Source organism: Callithrix jacchus, chromosome X (assembly GCF_049354715.1).
Source record: "Callithrix jacchus isolate 240 chromosome X, calJac240_pri, whole genome shotgun sequence".
Taxonomy (NCBI): Eukaryota; Metazoa; Chordata; class Mammalia; order Primates; family Cebidae; genus Callithrix; species Callithrix jacchus.
The window spans coordinates 133,536,869-133,557,623 of NC_133524.1; the positions used below are offsets into that span (position 1 = coordinate 133,536,869).

At 41.2% G+C, this 20,755-nt stretch overlaps 1 protein-coding gene across 15 annotated transcripts in view; it reads right to left on the reverse strand.

Annotated features, from left to right (window-relative positions):
- ARHGEF6 (Rac/Cdc42 guanine nucleotide exchange factor 6) overlaps positions 1–20,755 on the reverse strand; it is a 112,206-nt gene that overhangs the window by 70,479 nt on the left and 20,972 nt on the right. For all 15 annotated transcript variants that reach the window (XM_035289452.3, XM_017968492.4, XM_008989969.5 and 12 more), the window contains 3 exons: positions 8,930–9,014; positions 6,673–6,797; positions 5,079–5,280 (listed from right to left, as the gene is read on the reverse strand). In XM_035289452.3, coding sequence (XP_035145343.1) covers positions 5,079–5,280; positions 6,673–6,797; positions 8,930–9,014 — 412 coding nt within the window. The remainder of the gene's footprint in view (positions 1–5,078; positions 5,281–6,672; positions 6,798–8,929; positions 9,015–20,755) is intronic.

Below are 20,755 nucleotides of genomic sequence, written 5' to 3' on the forward strand. Positions count from 1 at the left end.
TGTTTTGTGGTGGTGGCAAGAATGGGGGTAGGAAAGAATTCAAGTCAACAAAGATTTATTAAGCACCTACTTTCCCAGCAAGACATTTTTATTACCTGAAGCTAGTCCCTTCCATTGTCCCTCAAGCTCACTCTGCTCAGCCCTACCACAGAATCGTCATGGGTTTTGTTTTCCCTGACCAATCACTATGATTTAGATTGTTGTCACCTCTCTTCTGGGCCTGTTCATAGCCTACCTGTGTTTCAGTGTTCAGCTTAAGCCTTATCTCCCCCAGGAAGCCTCCCCCAACCTCTTCAGGCACAATGTACTCTCTGTCTCTAACACTGATGATCTGCTATATATTTTACACCTTATCGTCCACTGACCTAAACTGTCAGTTGCCTCACCACCAGCTCTTATCTGTCTCCTGTGCTCCATAACCATACTGCCAACTACCTGCTAGAAATCTTCAGACCTATGACTCGGCGCACCTCCACTCAAATACAAAACAGTTCATCATCTTCCATACCAATCATCCCCGCAACACAGACACACACGAGACATGCACACACAAGTTCTGTCTCCTCCTATCTTCTCTATTAACGGAGTTCAGCACATATCAAACATTTCCCATGTCTAAAGCACCATGTTAGGCACTATGGAGACAAGACGGCATACAAAGATGAGTAAAATCCCCTGACTTCCCTGTCAGATGAGTTATGTTCCTCTCTTGTTCTCCCACCTCCCCATAGCATCCTGTATTTAGCTCTATCACTAAACTTATCATATTGTATTCTAATGATGTCTTCCTACTAGAGTATGAACACCCTGAAGGCAACAGCCATGCCTTATACTTCTCCACCACACTAGTGTCCAAGACAGAGATTGACACCCTCATCAAGAGAAATCAACCTTTGTCAAGAGAAATCAACCTTTGTGGGCTGGTTAGGTGCATGACACCGCGTGCCTTTAAGGAGCTCGCCATCAAGCTGGACGCCTAGACTTCGTATTGTTCTCTTATCCTCAAAATGAATCATCAGCAAGTTTTTATAATTTTATTTCAACAGTATATACTGCATCCATCCACTTCTCTTCCTCCCCACCATCCCCAGAGTGGTCCATACCGCTGTCCTGATCGCCTGGACCTTAGCAGCGGCCTCTGTTGGTTTCTCTACATCCTTGCTGGTTATCCCCACCACTTCCCTGCAATCCATCCCCCACACTACCTTCAGAAACCACATTATCCCTTGCTTAAAATTTGACATTGACACAGCCTCTTAATGTAGCTCCAGCTCAAGGTCCCATTCTTTCTCTTCATACACCTGATTCTCAACCCAGATCACCCCACCGCCTACTCTTACTTCCATGCTTGAACTTAAAAATTCTCTCTAATCTTCTTCTACCAGTCAGAAGCTTCCTCTTCTATCCTTCGAGACCCAATTCAAGTGCTTTCCCACTCCTGTTATTGTTAATTAAATTGTTTCTTCACTGTTCCAACAGCATCTTACTCAGTCCTTTGTCCCTGTTATTTACTCTGTCCTGGCCTGTTAGTTAGTTGTACAGACCTGTGTTGATTACTAGACTATAAGGTCCTAAGGGACGGGGTCTATGAGGTACAGATTGTTATAGACCCCCTGAGTGCCTAGGAGGTATTCAGTGAACAAGCTGAACAGAATTTAATTACCTGCCCCGTAATATTTGTTCATTTTACAAATATTTACTGAGCATAAACAAAACAAACAAACTCTCTGCCCTTGTGGTACTTACATTTCTAGTGGTAAAATATAAACAGTAAATGAAATAAATAAGTAAATTCGTATTATGTTAGATGAAGAAAAATAATTAGCAAAAACTTTAAGCAGGGAAGGGGGATAAAGGGAGTGGGGATAGTGTTACATTTTCTCCTGGGTGCCAGGAAAGGCCCTCCTGTGAAGTGGACAAGTGAGTGGACCTGAAGGAGGTGAGGGAGCCAGCCGTGCTGATAGCTGGAGAGTGCTCCAGACAGGGGACAGCAAGTGACTCAGGAGCCTGTCTGGCACAGGCAGCCAAGAGGCCAGTGTGGCTAAAGTGGAACGAGCGAGGGGAAGAGAGATCAGAGAGGAGGCCAGAAGGGCAATGGAAGGCCAGATCTCGGAGGGCCTTGGAGGCTATTGTGATGACCTTGGCCTTTTATTTTTTTGAAGTGAGGAGCCATTACCCAAGTTACATTTTTTTTTTTTTTTTTTGAGATGGAGTCTCACTCTGTCACCCAGACTTGAGTGCAGTGGTGTGATCTCGGCTCACTGCAACCTCTGCCTCTTGGGTTCAAACTATTCTGCCTCAGCCTCCCAAGTAGCTGGGACTCCAGGCATGTGGTACCATGTCCAGCTGGTTTTTGCATTTTTAGTAAAGTCAGGGTTTTACCATGTTGCCCAGGCTGATCACAAACTCCTAACCTCAAGTGATCCACCCATTTCAGTCTCCCAAAGTGCTGGGATTACAGGCATGAGCCACCATGCCTGGCACCAAATTACATTTTAAAAGAATTACTCTGGCTAATGAGTTTAGACTGGATTACAGGAATGACAAAACAGGGGCAGATATGCCAGTTAGGAAGCTGCTGCAATAAGCTAAATGAGAGAGGCTGTTCTATACACTACTAGTTCCAAGCCTTCCCTGGCTAGCACTGATTTCCTGGCCCAAGCAATGCAGACCTGTCCTTGACAGTTGGGTTAGATGCTTTTAAGGGTTGCCTAAGTGCTCAAATCAGAGCTGCGGCTTGCCACATGAGTCCTAAGCTGAGTCCTAAACCAGAGAGAGTATAGGAGAAATTTTAAAAGAAGGGTCCTAAAACCAGGACAAACAACCTGGGGCCCTCTATAAGGGACTGGCCAGACTGCTACAATGAATCACAGTGAGGGACATTATAAGGAGGGTCATCAAAGTGAGGGTGTGCTGTTCACTTCCCAGGGCCCATCAACAGTGCTTGGGATTCCTGGACAAAAGTACTGCTCTTTCAGTTTTGCAAATGAAGACACTGCATCAGGGAACAATGTTAGAGTGAATCTGGAAAAGCATTTAGGGATCCTGCCAACAAAATCATATCAATTGAAAGATGTAGCGAGAGGTAAAAATCGCCCGTGAATATCATCAAAACCCAGGAAATTCCAGGCAAAGCCTGTGGAAATACTCCAGGGCTCAACAGAAACTTCTTGATTCCCAGTAATTTAAAATGCTAAGAAGTCTCCATATACACATATAATTATAAATCTGTTAGTAAATGCATCCCATTAAAGGAGCTACCCCTTTAAACCCAGCATAGAACACAGAAAAGTGTCCAAAGTAATTGTATCTTAAACACTTTAGGGAAAAGCTCCTAACTCTGGTTATCTGGGGGAGGGTGCAAAGAGAAGAGGAACTTTCATTATATACATTATGCAGCTGATCCTTGAACAACATGGGTTTGAACTTGGTGGGCCCATCCCATTTATACATGAAGACAATGAAGATGAAGACCTTTATGATGATTTACTTCCGCTTAATTAATAGTAAATGTATTTTCTCTTCTTTATAATTTTCTTAATAACATTTTCTTTTCCCTAGCTTACTTTATCATAAGAACATAGTATATAACAATATAACATACAAAATATGTGTTAAAATGACTGCTTATGTTATCAATAAGGCTTCCAATCAAGAGTAGGACATTAGAAGTTAAGTTTTAGAGAAGTCAAAAGTTATACATGGATTTTCAACTGCATGGGGACTCAGTGCCCTTAATCCCCATGTTGTTCAAGAGTCACCTGTATATTTCCACAACGTTTCATTTTACCTACAGTGAGCCTATAATTTTGTTAATTAATTAATAGCATCAATTTTGAGGCATTAAAAAACAGTAAGATATCTATAAAAGAAATAATGTACTGAGGAGCTAACCATTCAAAAGAGACCTTGTGTAAATATTTTTGAAAAGTGAAGAGATACAGTAATGTGAATAACTAAATGCTGTTTTATGTGTACTGTGGCATTTTTATGTATAAGGGTTTGCTGGTTTTTTTGCAATATCAGCAGAGCCTACCTTCTTAAATAATAAAAGGTAAGTGAATTATCAAAAAACAAAACAAAACTCTAAGGAAAACTGCTGAAGAGTGGCCAGGCACAATGGCTACCACCTGTAATCCCAGCACCTTGGGAGGCCGATGCAGGAAAATCACTCGAGCCCAGGAGTTCAAGACCAGCCTGGGCAACATAGGGAGATCCTGTCTCTACAAAAAATTTAAATGTCAGCTGAGTGTGGTGGCATGCACCTGTAGTCCCAAATACTTGGGAGGCTGAGGCAAGAGGATCACTTGAGCCCAGGAGGTCCAGGCTGCAGTGAGCTGTGATGACCACTGCACTCTGCCTGGGCAACAGAGCAAGACCCTGTCTCAAAAGAAAAGACAGAGAAAGAAAGAAGGAAGGAAGGAAAGAAAGAAAGAAAGAAAGAAAGAAAGAAAGAAAGAAAGAAAGAAAGAAAGAAAGAAAGAAAGAGAGAGAGAAAGAGAAGACTACTGAAGAGCAATTCAATTTTATTCTCTGACTATTGTTATGAAGAAAGGTAAACAGCTAACAGCACGCAGTCAGTTTCTGGCAATCGTGTTCACAATCAAAGTGGCCAGACAGCTTCCTATAGCCCTATCATTATTATCTCTCATGTCTGAGGCATTTAGTCTTAGGTCTGCTTACAGGGCTTAGGGCTAAAAATGGAAGTTAGCACATGGCCTCTCTTATTATTGTATTCTGCCATGACAAGTTTTAGCGTGGTGAGAAGGACTATGTACTATATTACATGGGCTAGAATGAGTAGACATAAAGGGATACAGTTAAGGTGGACCAGTTGTCTGAGCTTTGAATTCCTTTGCTTTTTTTATTTTTCTGCTGCCTTAATGTAATCTAAATACAACTTTGTTTCAAAATATGTAATCACAGATTTTTCCCAGTTCTGTTCTACTCTTATTTTTGGCATACACATACAAGTATAAACAGTTTCTGCTAACCAATTAGAACTACACAATTTTCAGTAAGAATACCAAGAAAGTACAAGAGTCGCAATTGAAAAGGCTTTTAAAAACTTCACTTACCACTGGATTTAATTTCGCGGACGTAATTACTAGGGAACCAGCCTGTTCTCCCATTTAATGTACCTTCCCACCAGCCTCCTTCTTCAACTCGAGTGACATAAATGATGTCCCCCTTACAAACTGACAGTTCATCCTCATTAGTCTGCTTAAAGTTGAATCTTGCTTTTACTATCAACTGATGACTTCCATTTTCCGTCATCTCCTAGAGAAACAAAAGCCACACCAGATTAAGCACTCATCTAAATGATATGGATTTAGGCAAATAAAGTGGGGTAAGCCAAGATAAAACCCCAGATCCATCTCAGTCCTGAGTTTTCAACTTAGGAGTTGATGAATGGGTCTCAGAGGGATTAGTAAACCCCTCAGAACAGTAAGTAAACTTTGGCATTTGTGAGAATGTGTATTTTGAAGTGGGTCATAGCTTTCATTTTTCTCTCCACACCCGTGCCCATTATCTAAAGGTATCTATTTAACTGAGCCAGGTAACAAAGCAGAGAGATAAGCCATTCTACCCTGCCTCTACTAAACACACAAACAGTCCACATAATTATATGACCAAGATGTACTAACCTACCCTCCATAAAACCTGCCTCCCACCTCCTAATTACAAAGGATATCTTAATTTGGCTAAGACTTACTTATGTGCAAAGATCAAATACCCCATAGTTGCCTGAGTCAGAAATTCTTTTTTCCACATTTTTATTTTTGTACATTTAGGGGGTACAAGTGCAGTTTTATTACATGGATATATTAAGTCAGGAATTCTTCATCTGTCATGTATAAACTGGACTTGCTTTTTGAGGGTCACAGACCCCTTTGAGAATCTGATAAGCACAACAGATCTTTGTCCAAATGAGTTCATACACATGGGCTTTTGTGTACAATTTGAGAGGGTACCAGGGGTGTAGAGCCATAGTGTTCATCAGCCTTTCAAAGGGATCTGTGATCTCAAAGAGGTTAAGAACCACATATTCAAGTGCTTTGGAAGTAACAGGTCATGATGGCTTACTGCAAGTGGGTGGCTTTTGACAGGAAATAAAGCTTTCACCCAAAGAGCAGAAGATGAGGCATTTCCTACCAAAAAAAAGTTCCCAGTAAGACCAAGTGCAAAGGCAACCGGGAGATCCCAATATAGAAGTTCATCATAGGCTGATATTTAAAATCAGGTCTTCCTCATTAGGAATGGAAAGAGAAAAATAAAAATGACAATAATAATGAGGATACCAATCAATATTTATTGATTGCCTAGAATGTGTCAGGAAATGTTTAGTTCTAATAAAACAAAGGATAGGGAAAATAACTGCATCAGAAAGTAGCCATAATAACTTCTATCTGCATAGCATTCTCAGCTAAATGACATGCCTAATTCTCATAAGGGGCAGAGCTGGAGCTTCAATCCAGATTTTTGCCCCTCCACATGCCTTTGATTTGTTCCTTTGGGCCAGCCTGAATTGGTGCTCGGTTTATAATTAGTTTTCTCAGTGATGCCCAAAACAAACCGGATGGCTGTCTCACCACATATGGAGATGCAACTAGGATATCAATCTAATTTTACGGATTTTAAAACAGACAGATAATTGGGGACTATACTTACCACTGTCTTTGACTGCCTTTGCAGCCCTGAAGCTGTGCTAGAAACTGCTCCCTGTGGGTTTGTCTGAGAAGTATTAGCAGCGCTAAGAGAAGAGGAATGTCCACATGGTCTTTCTGATAGCTGATCTGTGAAAAGAGGAAAAGGCATGTTAAAGGAACCACTCAGGTCAGAAAAACATGTACCACATAACATTATCTTTCACGGGATATTATCAGAGGCATCCTGGCTATAATTCTAGCTGTTATCATTATGAACATGCCAAATGTATTTCAGTCCCCCTTCCCTTTTTGTTGGCCAACTTCCTGTTCTTAACCTTACTGGCCATCGTGCTCCAGTAGAATGAAAAACAGCGACAGAACCACATTTTCTCTTAACCCATTTCCCTTCAACTCTTCCCTCCTGAACCAGTTGCAACAGTATGCCCTCTTATCTAAGGCAGAACTATATTGGGTACCAAACAGCTGTTTGTGGCTCTTATTACTTTGAAATATTTCAAATTTCTCTCTTTGCTTTTTGGCCCATAACTCAGTGGCTCATTTCTTACAAGTAACAATATGTGTGGCATACATAATGTAAAATCTCCCTCATGTGTGTAGGGTGGGGTGGAGAATGAGAGTGAGAGAGAAGATGTGTTTGGGAAAGATGCAGTCTTGACACTAGAATAATTTTTTTTAACAATCAGATTCAAGAGTCTTGTCTTCCTTGAAACCTTGTGAAATTCAACCAGGCCAGAGCTGAGCTGGATGTTTTCAGTTTGTTGAGAGTATACAAAAGAGAGGAGCTGGCTTCTTGACAAATTTAAATAAGGGTTCTTTTCCTCTCCATTTATTTTTAAAAGATATAAACTGCAAAAGTCTAAAGCCCAAACATTCCCTAGGCGACAAGCTCAGTATCCAAGTAATTTCCTTGATGCTGTGGGTTTTAACTTTCACCTCCTTGTATTTTATAAATATCTGTGGCAAGGGAAGAGACTGTAAAACTTGCTAGGAGAGTTTGGCAAAGGAACGTATAATTTCTGTGGCATAATGTTAGAATGACACGATCCTCCCTGACTGGAACTGGATAGTTGTCATGTGTGTTAAATATAGTTACTTGAATTAGCTGTACTTTCAGCTATATGCCTTGCAATAGCTCAAAAGCATTTTTCTTTTTCCAAATAGCAAAAGAACAACTCTGGAAAAGTATTTTTACATGTATTGCTATCATATACAGCTCTTTTGACTACAACTATAATTACTTGATAGCTTTCTAGATGTTCCAACCTATTTGGCACTTGATTATATTGTCTGCTCTTGTCCTCTGATTGTTTCATGTGGGTAAGTTGAGTCTCCTTAAATAGACAGTCATTTTCTCAAAGGCAGGGACCATAGCTCTGACATTTTTTGTAGGTGCTGGGCACACAGCCTCTTGAGTCTCCAGCAGTTTGAGCAACAAGCCTCGTGCTTGGGCATAAGGGCTCTGCAGTGAGTTAGTTGTGGGTCTGAATCCCAACTCAGCCACTAACTTTCTAGTTGGACAACCACAGGCCTGACTTTCCTTATCTGTAATATGGACTTAATAATAATAATACCTACCCCCAGTGTTGTTTCAAAGACTGAATGCGATCACCTGTGGCTCTTATGACAGCCTAGATCCAGGGCAAGAGCTCAAAGCATTTTAAGTATGATTATTACTACCAAGCTGCTGGTAAAATATCACAGAAGGAGTGAATTTACAGTCTAAGTGTATCATCATTTTCTTCATATTGACTAGCACTTATATTTAATACCTCTAGTGTGGACGGTGTTAAACGTTTAAATAAAAGATATTATTTTCACTCTCTATGAACCCAGGATTTCATTTTTGGTGCAAGGCTACTGAGGGGTTCCTTTATGTGGACAAAGGCATACGGAAAACAATGAGAAAAATCTGTCTCTAATGGGGAAAGGGAAGTGACGGCTGTATTTTGTAAACTCCATGAAAAAGGGAACTGGTCTTCCTTTTTCTTTTCTGTTTTGTTAGTTGGCTATTCAAGAGCTTTGAATGAAATAGTTTCTTGGTTCTTATCATTACATTAAGATCTATGATAGGTATGTTTTAAATCCTAAGCCATGAAAAAATTCAAGCATTTGACATTTGTTGGGGCTGTATTTGCGGGAAGCAAGGGGAAAATTTGCATCAAGAGAACAATTCTGACCAGAGTTGGCTCTTGGGGTAATCAGAAACACATGGATTCAAAAATGTCACCCAGAACACTTAAATCACAAGCCTGGCTTACCTTCTGTCGCTTTGTTGACAGCTAAAAGAGTACTCAGAACCTTGGAGAAATTGACCCCTGAATAAAGGTCATCAGGATCAAATACCTATGAGAAAGGAAAATTGAAACCTTAAGACACTACAAGTATTCAGCTCAACAAACAAAACTATCAAAAGGCCACTTCCTCTAGCTCTCCGGGAAAAGAAAGTGTAAAAGCCAAGAGACAAACCTCCCTATACCTTTGGGAGAAATGAGAGCGGCAGCTGAGCCGCCTAATGACATGTGGCGGGCCATCAGTGAGTCAGAGCAAAGCAGTAATGGGAAATGAGAGCCAAGCTGAGAAGGCAGCGCCCACCAGGAAATGAACAGCGCATACTCAGTCCCACTCTTCTGACCTGAATGTATCAATAGTTTCAGCCCAATTACAGGAAGCTCATATGCATGGGTTGTAATTAATGCCCATCACCTACAGAATATCCTCAACAGTCCACAAATAAGGAGGTGGAGCCTTTTTGACATGCTTGCATCTGTACAGTTTATTAGCTATACTCAGTTGAGTCACTGGCAGAAGTGCCTTTTTCTCTGCTTTCCTTCCTCCTCGCTGCCACCCGCTGCATCCCAACTGCCAAAGATCCCAATTCCACGTTGCCCAGACTTTCTGCCCAGGTCTGCCTCTTTTTTTTTTTATTTCCGAGACAGAGTTTCGCTCTTGTTACCCAGGCTGGAGTGCAATAGCACTCGGCTCACCGCAACCTCCACCTCCTGGTTCAGGCAATTCTCCTGCCTCAGCCTCCCGAGTAGCGGGATTACAGGCACGCACTACCATGCCCAGCTAATTTTTTTTGTATTTTTAGTAGAGACGGGGTTTCACCATGTTGACCAGGATGGTCTCGATCTCTCGACCTCGTGATCCACCTGTCTCGGCCTCCCAAAGGGCTGGGATTACAGGCTTGAGCCACCGCGCCCGGCCTAGGTCTGCCTCTTGCTCCCAGCCTCAGTTCTCAGTTTCTGCTGCTTGACCCTCCCCCTCTCAGCTCATCATGAATTGGAGAATTTGCCTGCCTGGGCCTATGGACTCTTCCTGGCTTTAGATGACGTTTCCAGGTATGACCTCTGGCCTGTCTGATACTACTCAACTCTCTGCAAAAACACATTAAATAAATACATTTCACTTTGCCAGTCAACTGTCAATCTGATATGCTATTGTACCCAGTGAAGATACCAATCAGATGTTCTTGTTTTCAATACAATTTGACTGTTACCTTTGAAATGTAGTCAGTGTGTTAAAATGTGTTGAGTCTCAAAGATGCATATTTGAAATTAGAAGTATTCTCATGTACAGGTACAATCTATTAATTTGCCAGTCAACAATGTAAATATGCTTATCTGTAGGTTTCCAGATGCCTACCTTCTGGATGGAAATGCCCTTTCTAAAAACATTTTGTTCCAGGATGTCTAGAAGTCTTAGGAAGAAAACAGATTGCATCATTTTTTCCCCAAATGGGGTGATGGAAATAAAATGTACCTTTTCATATCAGACATGATTGGTAATGGACCTAGGATTCTGAAGGGTCTGTCTTCCCATTAGGTAAAGCCATTTGTTTCGTTTTTAATCTGCATATTTTCTGGGACCCTAATCAAGACAAATTTCTACCTTATTGGTACATGTTATTGAAAACCTATAATCTGTTTTTAGAATGAAACTATATAACAGCAATTTTTCCCATTTTAGGGGGTCAATACAGACACATGCAAACCTACACAAGTCTGCCTATTCTAGGATTCGCTGCTTTACTCATTTAATCCATGAATGCTTTACATTCAAAGTTAAAATGACCAAAAAGCCCAGTTGCATCTAAAAATGAGGCATTAATCTATTTCTGGTAAAAGAGTAATGCTAATATTACTAAAGAGTTAAACAACAATACAGTCCAGACATCTCTGAATACTTCAAAATAAAATTCAAAGTTTTCCAGAAATACATGGACAAGAGTTCTGTTTTAGTTTGTTAAAGCCTGGGTGAACAAAAGGCAATAGACTAGAGAGAGTATCTAGTATCTGAGGGGATTCTAGACTTACTAAGTCTCCCATACAACTGATCAACTGGGAAAATGTTGGTGACATGCATGCCAAAATAGTAGCAAAGCAAAAAAATTCACTTGTTTTTAGCCCATCAGTCCTAATGGGAGTGTGCATGTGGATACATGTTTGGGGCGGGTGTGGTAGAGATGAGTCGATCTAAAATAATAAGCAGCAGTTAAATATTAGCAGAATACGACATGAGAGCAAAAGTTGTGATAAAAACCTCTCCCTCTGGTTTTAGTTGTTCCTTATCCAGGGTTACTAAATGCCTGTACATGGCAACACTGGTATTCATTTGTACAGGTATTTGGCTGGTTTTCAAAATAAATAAACTGATCGAAAATCGAAATATGCAAAAACAAGAGTCATTGCGTCTGCTTGAGGGAAACTTCCTGAACAGTGCCTGGTTCTCTTTTGAGAAAACCCCAAAATACTCAAGTTTAGCCATAGATACTATTCTTCTTACTGAAAGCCTATTGTAAGGCACTAGAAACTACACGGGAAGGAGTTGAAAGAAGCCTCTGGGAACTGCTAGAGAAGACAATGCCTAAGCATTATTATTTCAGAGCAGCTGGAGAATCAGATACAACCATAAACACCCTCCACCACACTATACCCTTCTAAGCTCCAAATTTAACAATGTTGAAAACTCCACCCAAGATATTTCTTCCATGCACTTCAGATAGCTCCCTTATGAAAATGGAAATATTATCTGGAAGGATCACAACATTTTCAGCCACTATCAACCATTTATATCATAGTGAAAAGGAGAAGTGTGAAACCAAGTTTAGAGATGATGATGTGGAAAAAGACTGAGGGCTCTAGTCCCCAAATAGGAGAAAGCAAAGGAGAATTCCGAAATGTAGAGAGGATGTGAGATGAGCAAGGAAAGGTAGATTACAGTACAGGCCACTTTACTAACTAATCTCACTCATTTTATACATCTAAAATAGAGAACCAACTCTCCTTTCTGTCTGCAAAGCACTGGAACCTGTTAAAAGGATAACGTAAATTTGCATATTTATGTTGTATATAATTTTCCAAAGTCATTTTCAGTGAAATTTTTCAAAGTCCAAGTTGAATCATGGCAAAGTCACGATGATACTCACCCTCTAGTACTCTGTGCAAGCCTCACTAGCCTGTTCAGCATCTGGTTTGTGACTGAGTCCCCCCAGATCAGCTGAACTTTCTTTATATCTATTTTGGTGCACAAAAAAGCCAGTTAGTTCCAGTTGAATCCGTGAAGGTCAGATGAACAGCAGGATTCCCTCTCTCCATTCATCTTACCACTACTGTGACTCAGACAAGAGAAAAGTACTATTTCTCACATTACTGCTAGATGATGTCAAGGTATCCTTCCTGCAATCAGATGATGCAAGATTCAAATATAACAACAATAAAAACATTTACTCTTAGCAACAGGGCAGAGAGGAATTCAACTTTATTAAAGATTTTTAAGTATTTACGTATAGCCAACCTAAGTTGCATTCCTCCATCAGTAGACGAAATCAGACATTTAATTTTTAAATGTTTCCCCACAACTTTTTATTCTAGATATCCACAATGACAGCAAAACCTATTTGCAAACCACTAAACAGCAGGTGTTAATTGTGAATTACTGGAGATCTGCCAGTATAAACTGCAAGAAGTTAATATTTCTAGCATTACAAATAAACCTTTTGGAGTAGTTCTCAGTTTCAACATGTATGCTATTTTATGACACTTTCCCTAAACTGAAAAAAGCTAGGAAGCATATGAGAAGAAACTTTCCCAACTCCTTGTTCAATTCCCTCACTTATCTTATAGCTACTATATACTGATTTACTGGGCACCTGCTATGTTCCTGGCAGCACTCTTGGACATTACATACATATTGCTATGGTCTGAATGTTTCCTTCCCAAAATCATATGTTGAACCCGAATCTCCAGTATAATAATATTTGGAGGTGGTAGCATTTAGAGGTGATTAGATCATGAGGGCATAGCTCTCATGAATGGGATTATTGACTCTATCCAAGAGGCCCCAGAGAGCTACGTTGTCCCTTCCACAATGTAAGGATGTAGAGAGAAGGTAGTGCCTACGAACAGGGAAGCAGGCCCTCCCCAGGTTACCACCTATGCCTTGAACTTGGATTTCCAGCCTCCAGAACTATGAGAAATACACATCTGTTGTTTACAAGCTGCCTGATTTATGGCATTTTCTTCTGGTGGTCTGAACAGCAGACTAAGATACAAATATATTTTTTTCTTTGCATTTGATTCTCCCTGCAAGCTCATGATGTCAGTGCAGTTATTTTCCCCATTCCACGGATAAATAAACTAAGACTCACAGTGGTTAAGTCACAGGGCAGGAAAATGATGGAGCCAATAAAAATACAGAAGAAAGTGCTCTGAGGGGCTCTGTAGCCCTGCATGCGTGCTTTATGTTTCCATGAGACACAGAGAAAAAATGAAAAGGCAAAGGCCGGGCGCGGTGGCTCATGCCTGTAATCCTAGCACTTTGGGAGGCCGAGGTGGGTGGATCACCTGAGGTCAGGAGTTTGAGACCAGCCTGGCCATCATGGTGAAATCCCATCTTTAAAAAAAAATAAAAATAAGTGAAAAAGCAATCTGTAAGCCTGTATACAAAAAGAAATCCTTCGCTTCTGTCAATACAAGTAGCATTTATGTCATCTGCATCGAGTTTGTTACAGCCTCGAAAATGATTAATATAACTAATCACAGCAAAGAGAAATCTTCTATATTACAAGACTGTCTGTCTCTGCAGGGGCCTTGCCTAATTCCTGTGCTGTCCTTCCCATTTCAAGGGTCAACCTTCACCTCCCAGGAGGCACTTGGCCACATTTGCCAGAAGAGGGGAAAAGCTGCACTGAGCTCCTCCTATTTATTGAACCAGGTGTGCCTCGTGAGCCATGGTCCATATTTGTGAGGTGCCGGTCTGGTATGAATCCAGCTCATGATTACAGAGCCAGGCTAAAACATCTGGGCACGTGCAATGACACCTGGCCTCCTGATTTTCTTCACCTCATGCTCTAATTGCCTGAGTTAACCACTCACAGCAGTGTAGCCACATCTTGGCTAAGAAAAGAAGACATACCCTATCCTGGTTCAGATAGGATAACTGGTCATTTTTAATGTCATGTGGTTTCAGTAACACCCAATCATCTTCTATTTAAAGGTAATTTAAGGTTGGGGATGATTAAAATAGGCTCCATTATTCAAGAGTTAAAAATCTAATCAAGTGAAAAGCAAGTGATTCAGTGGAACCACAAGGACATATAGCTTATATTTCAAGCTCCCCCTTTTTTTTTAAGATTCCTAATTGGAACACTCCTGCTCTTCCTTGTTCTTATTACTCTTGTTGAACAAAATCTTTTTTTTATTGTACTTTAGGTTATGGGGTACCTGTGCAGATCATGGAGGATTGTTGCATAGGTACATACATGGCAAGGTGGTTTGCTGCCTCCATCCCCCTGTCACCTATATCTGGCATTTCTCAAAATCTTAAATTAGCTCACCTTGAATCACATTCTCTAATTCTCACAGCTGAGCACACTGCCTCTGCTAACCCCTGAACTTTGGCGGAAATGTCATTACATAGTGCAACAGAGCAAGCAAATCTGAGCTGCTTAGTCATATTTCACTGAGTGGTACCGCTCCTGGCTCTGTGAATGTGATCTGGGATGCATGCACATAGCTCCTACTAAAAGCGGTCACAACGTCAGCAACAAATAATGCTCTTAGCTCAGAAGTTGGATTCATTGCCCAGTGGTATTCTACTTACTAGAATATAGTGGATGGCATTTGTACTCTGCCTGGTTTTAAATAATAGCTGTTCCTATTTGATACAGACAAATCCTGCTCTCAACTCTTATTTCCTTCCTTTCTCTCCAAAATCTAACTTGTGCCCGTAGCTGAAACAACATACAGTGTATTGGAAAGAGCAGATGTCAGAGTCAAAAGACTTTGACTCCAATCTCAGCTTTGTCACTGTTGAGCAGTTGTGAGGACCTTAGGAAAACAACACTACTTTTCTGAGGCTCCATTTTCCATCTGGAAAGTGTCTTTGAGCAAAGGAGCTCAGTGAGAGGTCTTGTGGTCCATCATCTGAACAGGAGCTTTCAAAGGCAGCATCTTCGCTGGGTCCCCAAGGCCCATAATCTGGTCTTCAGTTCTCAAGGCTCTTGAGAATGGACTCACACTAGCCAAGCTCACAAAAGGCCAGTGCATAAACCAAAAGGCCAATTTCTTAATTTTTACTAAAAATAAATGAAGCACTAAGAAGACTAAATGCTCCCATTTTGTGGCCAGAGCACTCCCAATAGAGAAATCACTATGGTAAGCTAAATTATAATAAAAAATGTATTGAGTACTACAAAATCAGAGCAAAGAGAGTCTATGATATTGCAGCCTAACATGATTATAACCTGCTGACAAGCTGATTTTTCAAAATGTCATTTTTAAATGACCTATTTCTAAATTCTGGCTTTATCTTGTTGCCACTGCATCATGGCATTTGGACTGATCATCGACAGCTTTAACTCTGTGTTTTCTTTTTGGCTCTGTGGATTTCTATAATGTCACTTTACATAACTAATATGGCCTCCTGGATTACTCAAACCTCACACAATCCAGAACCAGGAAGTTCAGCTCCATAGAGCTCCTATGACAGAAGGCAAGATCTGAGCTTGCTCCCTCACTCTCCATTTAAAAGTCATCGAATCTCATTCCTGATGGCTACCTCAGCATCCCCCTAGGACTCCCATTCTTCCTTGTTAGCACTCCTATAGGGAAGAATCCCTTTCTCTGTAAGACAGATTTATCTTTAGTTGAGTATTAAGTGTTCAGAAAAGAGAGGAATGAATGAGGAACAATATAGGCATCTTAGTGGGGGCCAGTCACAGGATTAAAAAAAGGGAGAGCAAAAGAGAACAACTGATGGCCGGGTACAATAGCTCACGCCTGTAATTCCAAAAGCTTAGGAGGCTGAGGCAGGTGGATCACTTGAGTTCAGGAGTTTGAGACCAGCCTGGCCAAAGTAGTGAAACCCCATCTCTTCCAAAAATACAAAAATTAGCCAGGCGTGCTGGTGGGCACCTGTAATCCCAGCTACTCGAGAGGCTGGGGTAGGAGAATGGCTTGAACCCAGGAGGCAGAGGTTGCAGTGAGCCGAGATCATGCCACTGCACTCCTGGGCAACAGAGAGAGCCTCCGTCCAGAGAGAGAGAGACAGAGAGAGAGAGAGAGAGAAACAACTGGTTGAGAATGATCTCACTAAAAAGAGAGTAGGCACGAAGGAAAGGGAAAGATGAACTCTCTCTCCTCAATAGTGCTTGCCAAGCCTAGGACAGGAAGCAGGAGGCCTAGACTCAGCTGCCTCACAGTCAGCCAGCCATTGTGGCTTGGTCCGCTCTGGCCCCTCCTCCTGTACCCCTGTCACCAGAGCCTTTGCAGAAGCCACACTGCTTGCCAGTTTTGCAGGGTGGGGTGGATGGGTGATCCCTCGGCTGCTAGAGCATCTGTGTGCCAGACCAGAGGGTGTCTTCCCCAGTGCCCCCACCCCCACCCCTTCAGAAACGCGGACTGACTCTCTAGTGTTCCAAATTGGAATGCGGAACACATTTTCCCAGAGACAGCATCACACCTGCCACTTAGTCTCTGTGAGTTCTATAGTTCAGCCACATTAAGTATTCAACAGGCTGTTGTGGGCCAGCCAGAAAAATAATCACCGTGTAGAGCCTTGTTTCTATGGGAAAACGTTTTCTGTGTCCCTAACAATCACTTAAAAATGAACTTTTGAAAAATCATTTGTTTTTATATTGAAGAGTGGCCAGGCGTGTGTTCCCAAATCAATGTCCAACATCCTTTATGCTTTTTCCTTGTCCCATCCATATAAAACATGAACAAACGCCCTAAACATTCAGGGGACTATTTATTTTAGAATGCTTCATGATGAGAGAATCAAGGTAAATATATGAAGTCTATGAAAATATTCTCAGAAATTTCAGTAGTCAGCAGCTCCTCCCTGCCTAACAATCCAGGCAGTTAGAGAGGAGCCTCACCTATGGAGAGAGGGTTCCCTCAACCCCTGCTTTCCTAGCAGCTACTAAGATTTAGGGTAGGAGCCCCAGAGCCTACCAGAATGTACAGCACAGACTGATGGTAAATAGCCACACACACTGACTAGGGAGAAACGAGGGCCATGAAACAGAAGAGCCACTGCTATTAGCTTTCAGCAGCCGCCCTTCTGCTAGTATCACCTGTTGCTATCCATAACGTCCTCACTGACTTCCCTTCATGCTTCTTTTTTCCGAACAGCTACAGCTTTACAATCTGTAGAGATGTTGTACATTTAAGCTCTCAGAGGTCTATCAGCCCAATACTCTTTATTCACTATGCAGGTGTTTGGATTAGTCCTGAATTTCTGATTAAAAGGTAGGCTCTTTGAAGTCCACATTCCCCCACAGCGCTGGCCTCAATATTCAACATATATGAAATACTTGATAAATAACCATTCATTGGTTGATTAACATGATGCTCTGTCAGAGAGGCTTAAAGATGTATGCCTAGAACGTAAGTCCCATGATGCCAATTTTTTTTTTCACTTCTGGATCCTCAGTGTCTAGATGAACGCCTGTCACATAGTAGGCACTCAATAGATACATGGTTGATTAATGAGAGTTTAGATGTTCTCATCAATAGATGATTAGTCATAATTGAAGAAAAAGCATTGCAGAAAGTATAATAAACTCAGAAAGAGATATCACTTAGGAAAGAAAAAACAATCTCCATGCAATTTTCCAGGAGACATGTATCATCTAAAATTAAATGCACCTGTACTCATCAGCAAAATGAAGCCCTGTGACCAGGCAGTGACCAAGGTGCTTCAAACTCTATAGTTGTTAATTTTTTAAGTTGTATGCTGAGTGTGGGCAACATCCACAATTGCTTGCCTGTCCCAGGTAATAGAAATTCCTCTAAATGCCATTCCTCTAAATTCCACAAAGCACCATGACCTCTCATTACAGAGAAGAGAAGCTGCAAAGAACCATGGGATTTTACCGCTTTGCAGGAATTGGTTATATTTAAAACTGTTTTTGTCATAAAATTGAACAAATGGCAAACACTACAAGTCACCCTCTCCTGTTCATGCCCATGCTCTAAAACTGGCTCCAACTCACAGCCAGAGCACAATGGGACATGGCAAAGCAACTCACCAGCAGCAAGAAAGGGTAACATGTAATTGGAAAGACTACAATTCACATGCCCCAAATCCTCCTCACACTAGCTAAACTTGGAGGAAAGGATGCAATGCCAAAGTTATTATTATTTTCTCTCTTTACTTAGAGATTACCTTCAGTCATTTATTTGGCAAAGACTTTCACTCTTCCTGTTTATATATCTGTGTGATTCACTTTTTCAAAAGTATGTCATTTTCAGAGACACTCATCAATGCCTAACAGACATCAATTAATTAATGAATCCTGCCCCGACTGAATCCTGCTCCAACTTAATCCAGACAGGATTTGCACCTAGGAAACAATCTAAACACTGTTAGGTGGGCATTCAGTAGCTCAGATCTCAGAGGCATCAGAAATGGTGCTTTTAGTTAGCACTCATGTCTCTCAAAACACAGCAAAGTCATCCAACAGAAAGCCTAATATAACCCAAGATCAAGTCCACCCTCTTCAGACTGACATTCCAATTTCTTCTCATGGCCAGGTGCAGTGGTTCGTGTCTGTAGTCCCAGCACTTTGGGAGGCTGAGACGGGCTGATCACTTGAAGTCAGGAGTTCAAGACCAGCTTGACCAACATGGTGAAACTCTGTCTCTACTAAAATACAAAAATTAGACAGATGTGGTGGCACATGGCTGTAATCCCAGCTAGTGGGGAGGCTGAGGCAGGAGAATCGCTTGAACCCGGGAGGTGGAGGTTGCAGTGAGCTGAGATCGCACCACTAGCTTGGGCAATCTAGCCTCTTGCACTCTAGCCTAGGTGACAGAGCAAGATACCATCTCAAAAAACAACAATAAATAAATTTAAAGTAATTTCTTCTCTAGCATCTCTAAGATGGACCTTAGTAGGCCCATTGTTACTCACCATCATCTCCTTATATGCCCCAGAATCTTCTTTCTTCACTGTGCCTCTCTCTGACATTTATACTTCTCCTTCAGAAAGTTCCCACAACCATCTGAATGCTAGCTATCCTCCCAGGGCCCATCCCAAATCACTCCCTTCCATGGTGTTTTCCCCAAACACTATGCCTCAATACACAGCAGGCTTCCTGATACCTGAATTCCTCTTGCGTTTAGGTTCTAGATTCTGGAACCACTAACTTGGACACCTAACCATACACTGCTATATGCTGTTAAATTCCACTCTTTCACACATACATGTTGCCTCTGTCCAATAGGCAGGAGCCCACAGTGCCAGGCATGGTGCTCATTTTACAGACATTGAACAAGTTCTTGCTAAATGTCAATCTCCTCTCCCAGCTAAAATTCAAACAGGTATTTCTTCCACCACAAGCAGCTGCCTTTGGGCATGCCTTTCCCAGAAGAAAGGAGGGAAAGGCCATTTTCTTCTAGTAGAATTTGATAAATCGAGGCTCCTATATTTTCTATCAGCTGGTAAAAATAGATTCTTTTCTTGAGGAATATGATTGAGAGAAGTGAAGAATGCTGGGAACACATTCACCTCACCAAGAAGAGTGAAGTTACTGGCTGGGATCACTCTGGAGAAAGTCACAGTTAGGGAACCCTCACATGCAGAGCTCACACCTTGAAAGCCCAGTGAAAGCAAGAGAATTTTCGTCATATAAGAAATAAGAAATAGCCTGGAGACTGGAAAGGCAGAAAAAGGCTTCCATATGACATCACAGGAGCTAGTATCTCACACTTTTAATTTTCTCTTTTTCTTAATTTGTAAGAAACTTGAAACAAGTACTCTAGCTTGGCATAAAGTTAGGGGAAACCCAGCTTTCTTTTTGTTCTCATTTTTACCCACTGAAGAGTCATTTTTATGAATAAAAGTCAACTCCTGCCCATCTACATATAGACTCTTAAATATGCAAGCTGTCTAAAATAAAATTTTAAAAGTTCACTTCCATTCAAATACCCATTCCTTATCCATTCAATAAACATTTATTGAACACCTGATGTTCAGGCAGTAATACATAAATTTGTTTTAAGATGAGAAATGAAAAGAACACTATATAAAATCTGGTAAATGAAGTCACCCACAGGTACACTAACCCTAACACCATTTTCTATTCTGTTGTCTCTACTTGAAGGTGATTTTTTTAATCTCGAATCAAGATTTGCCCTAATATACAACACACTCCCAAATACCAGTCCTTCTTCAGATAATGCAAAGTGGTTATACAAACAGTGCAAATGCTTATTTCCACTATCACAATGTATATACTCACAAAAAAATTGTTACATTTTTGTTACTAAAAGACTGCAGTCTCCTGATTTGCATACGTGTCTCAGAAATTATTAGTACGTATCTCTATTTTGCTGCAGACCTCCACATGAAGAACATACAAATTAGTGTTCAGGCCTGCTTTACAGGCAGGGCTTTTCGTAAACGACGCTTGACACCTTAAAGATGGCTCTTAAGGCTGGCGTGGTGGCTCACACCTGTAATTCCAACACTTTGTGAGGCCAAGGGGGGCAGATCACTTGAGATCAGGAGTTTGAGACCAGCCTGGCCTACATAGTGAAACCCTGTCTCTACTAAGAATACAAAAATTAGCCAGG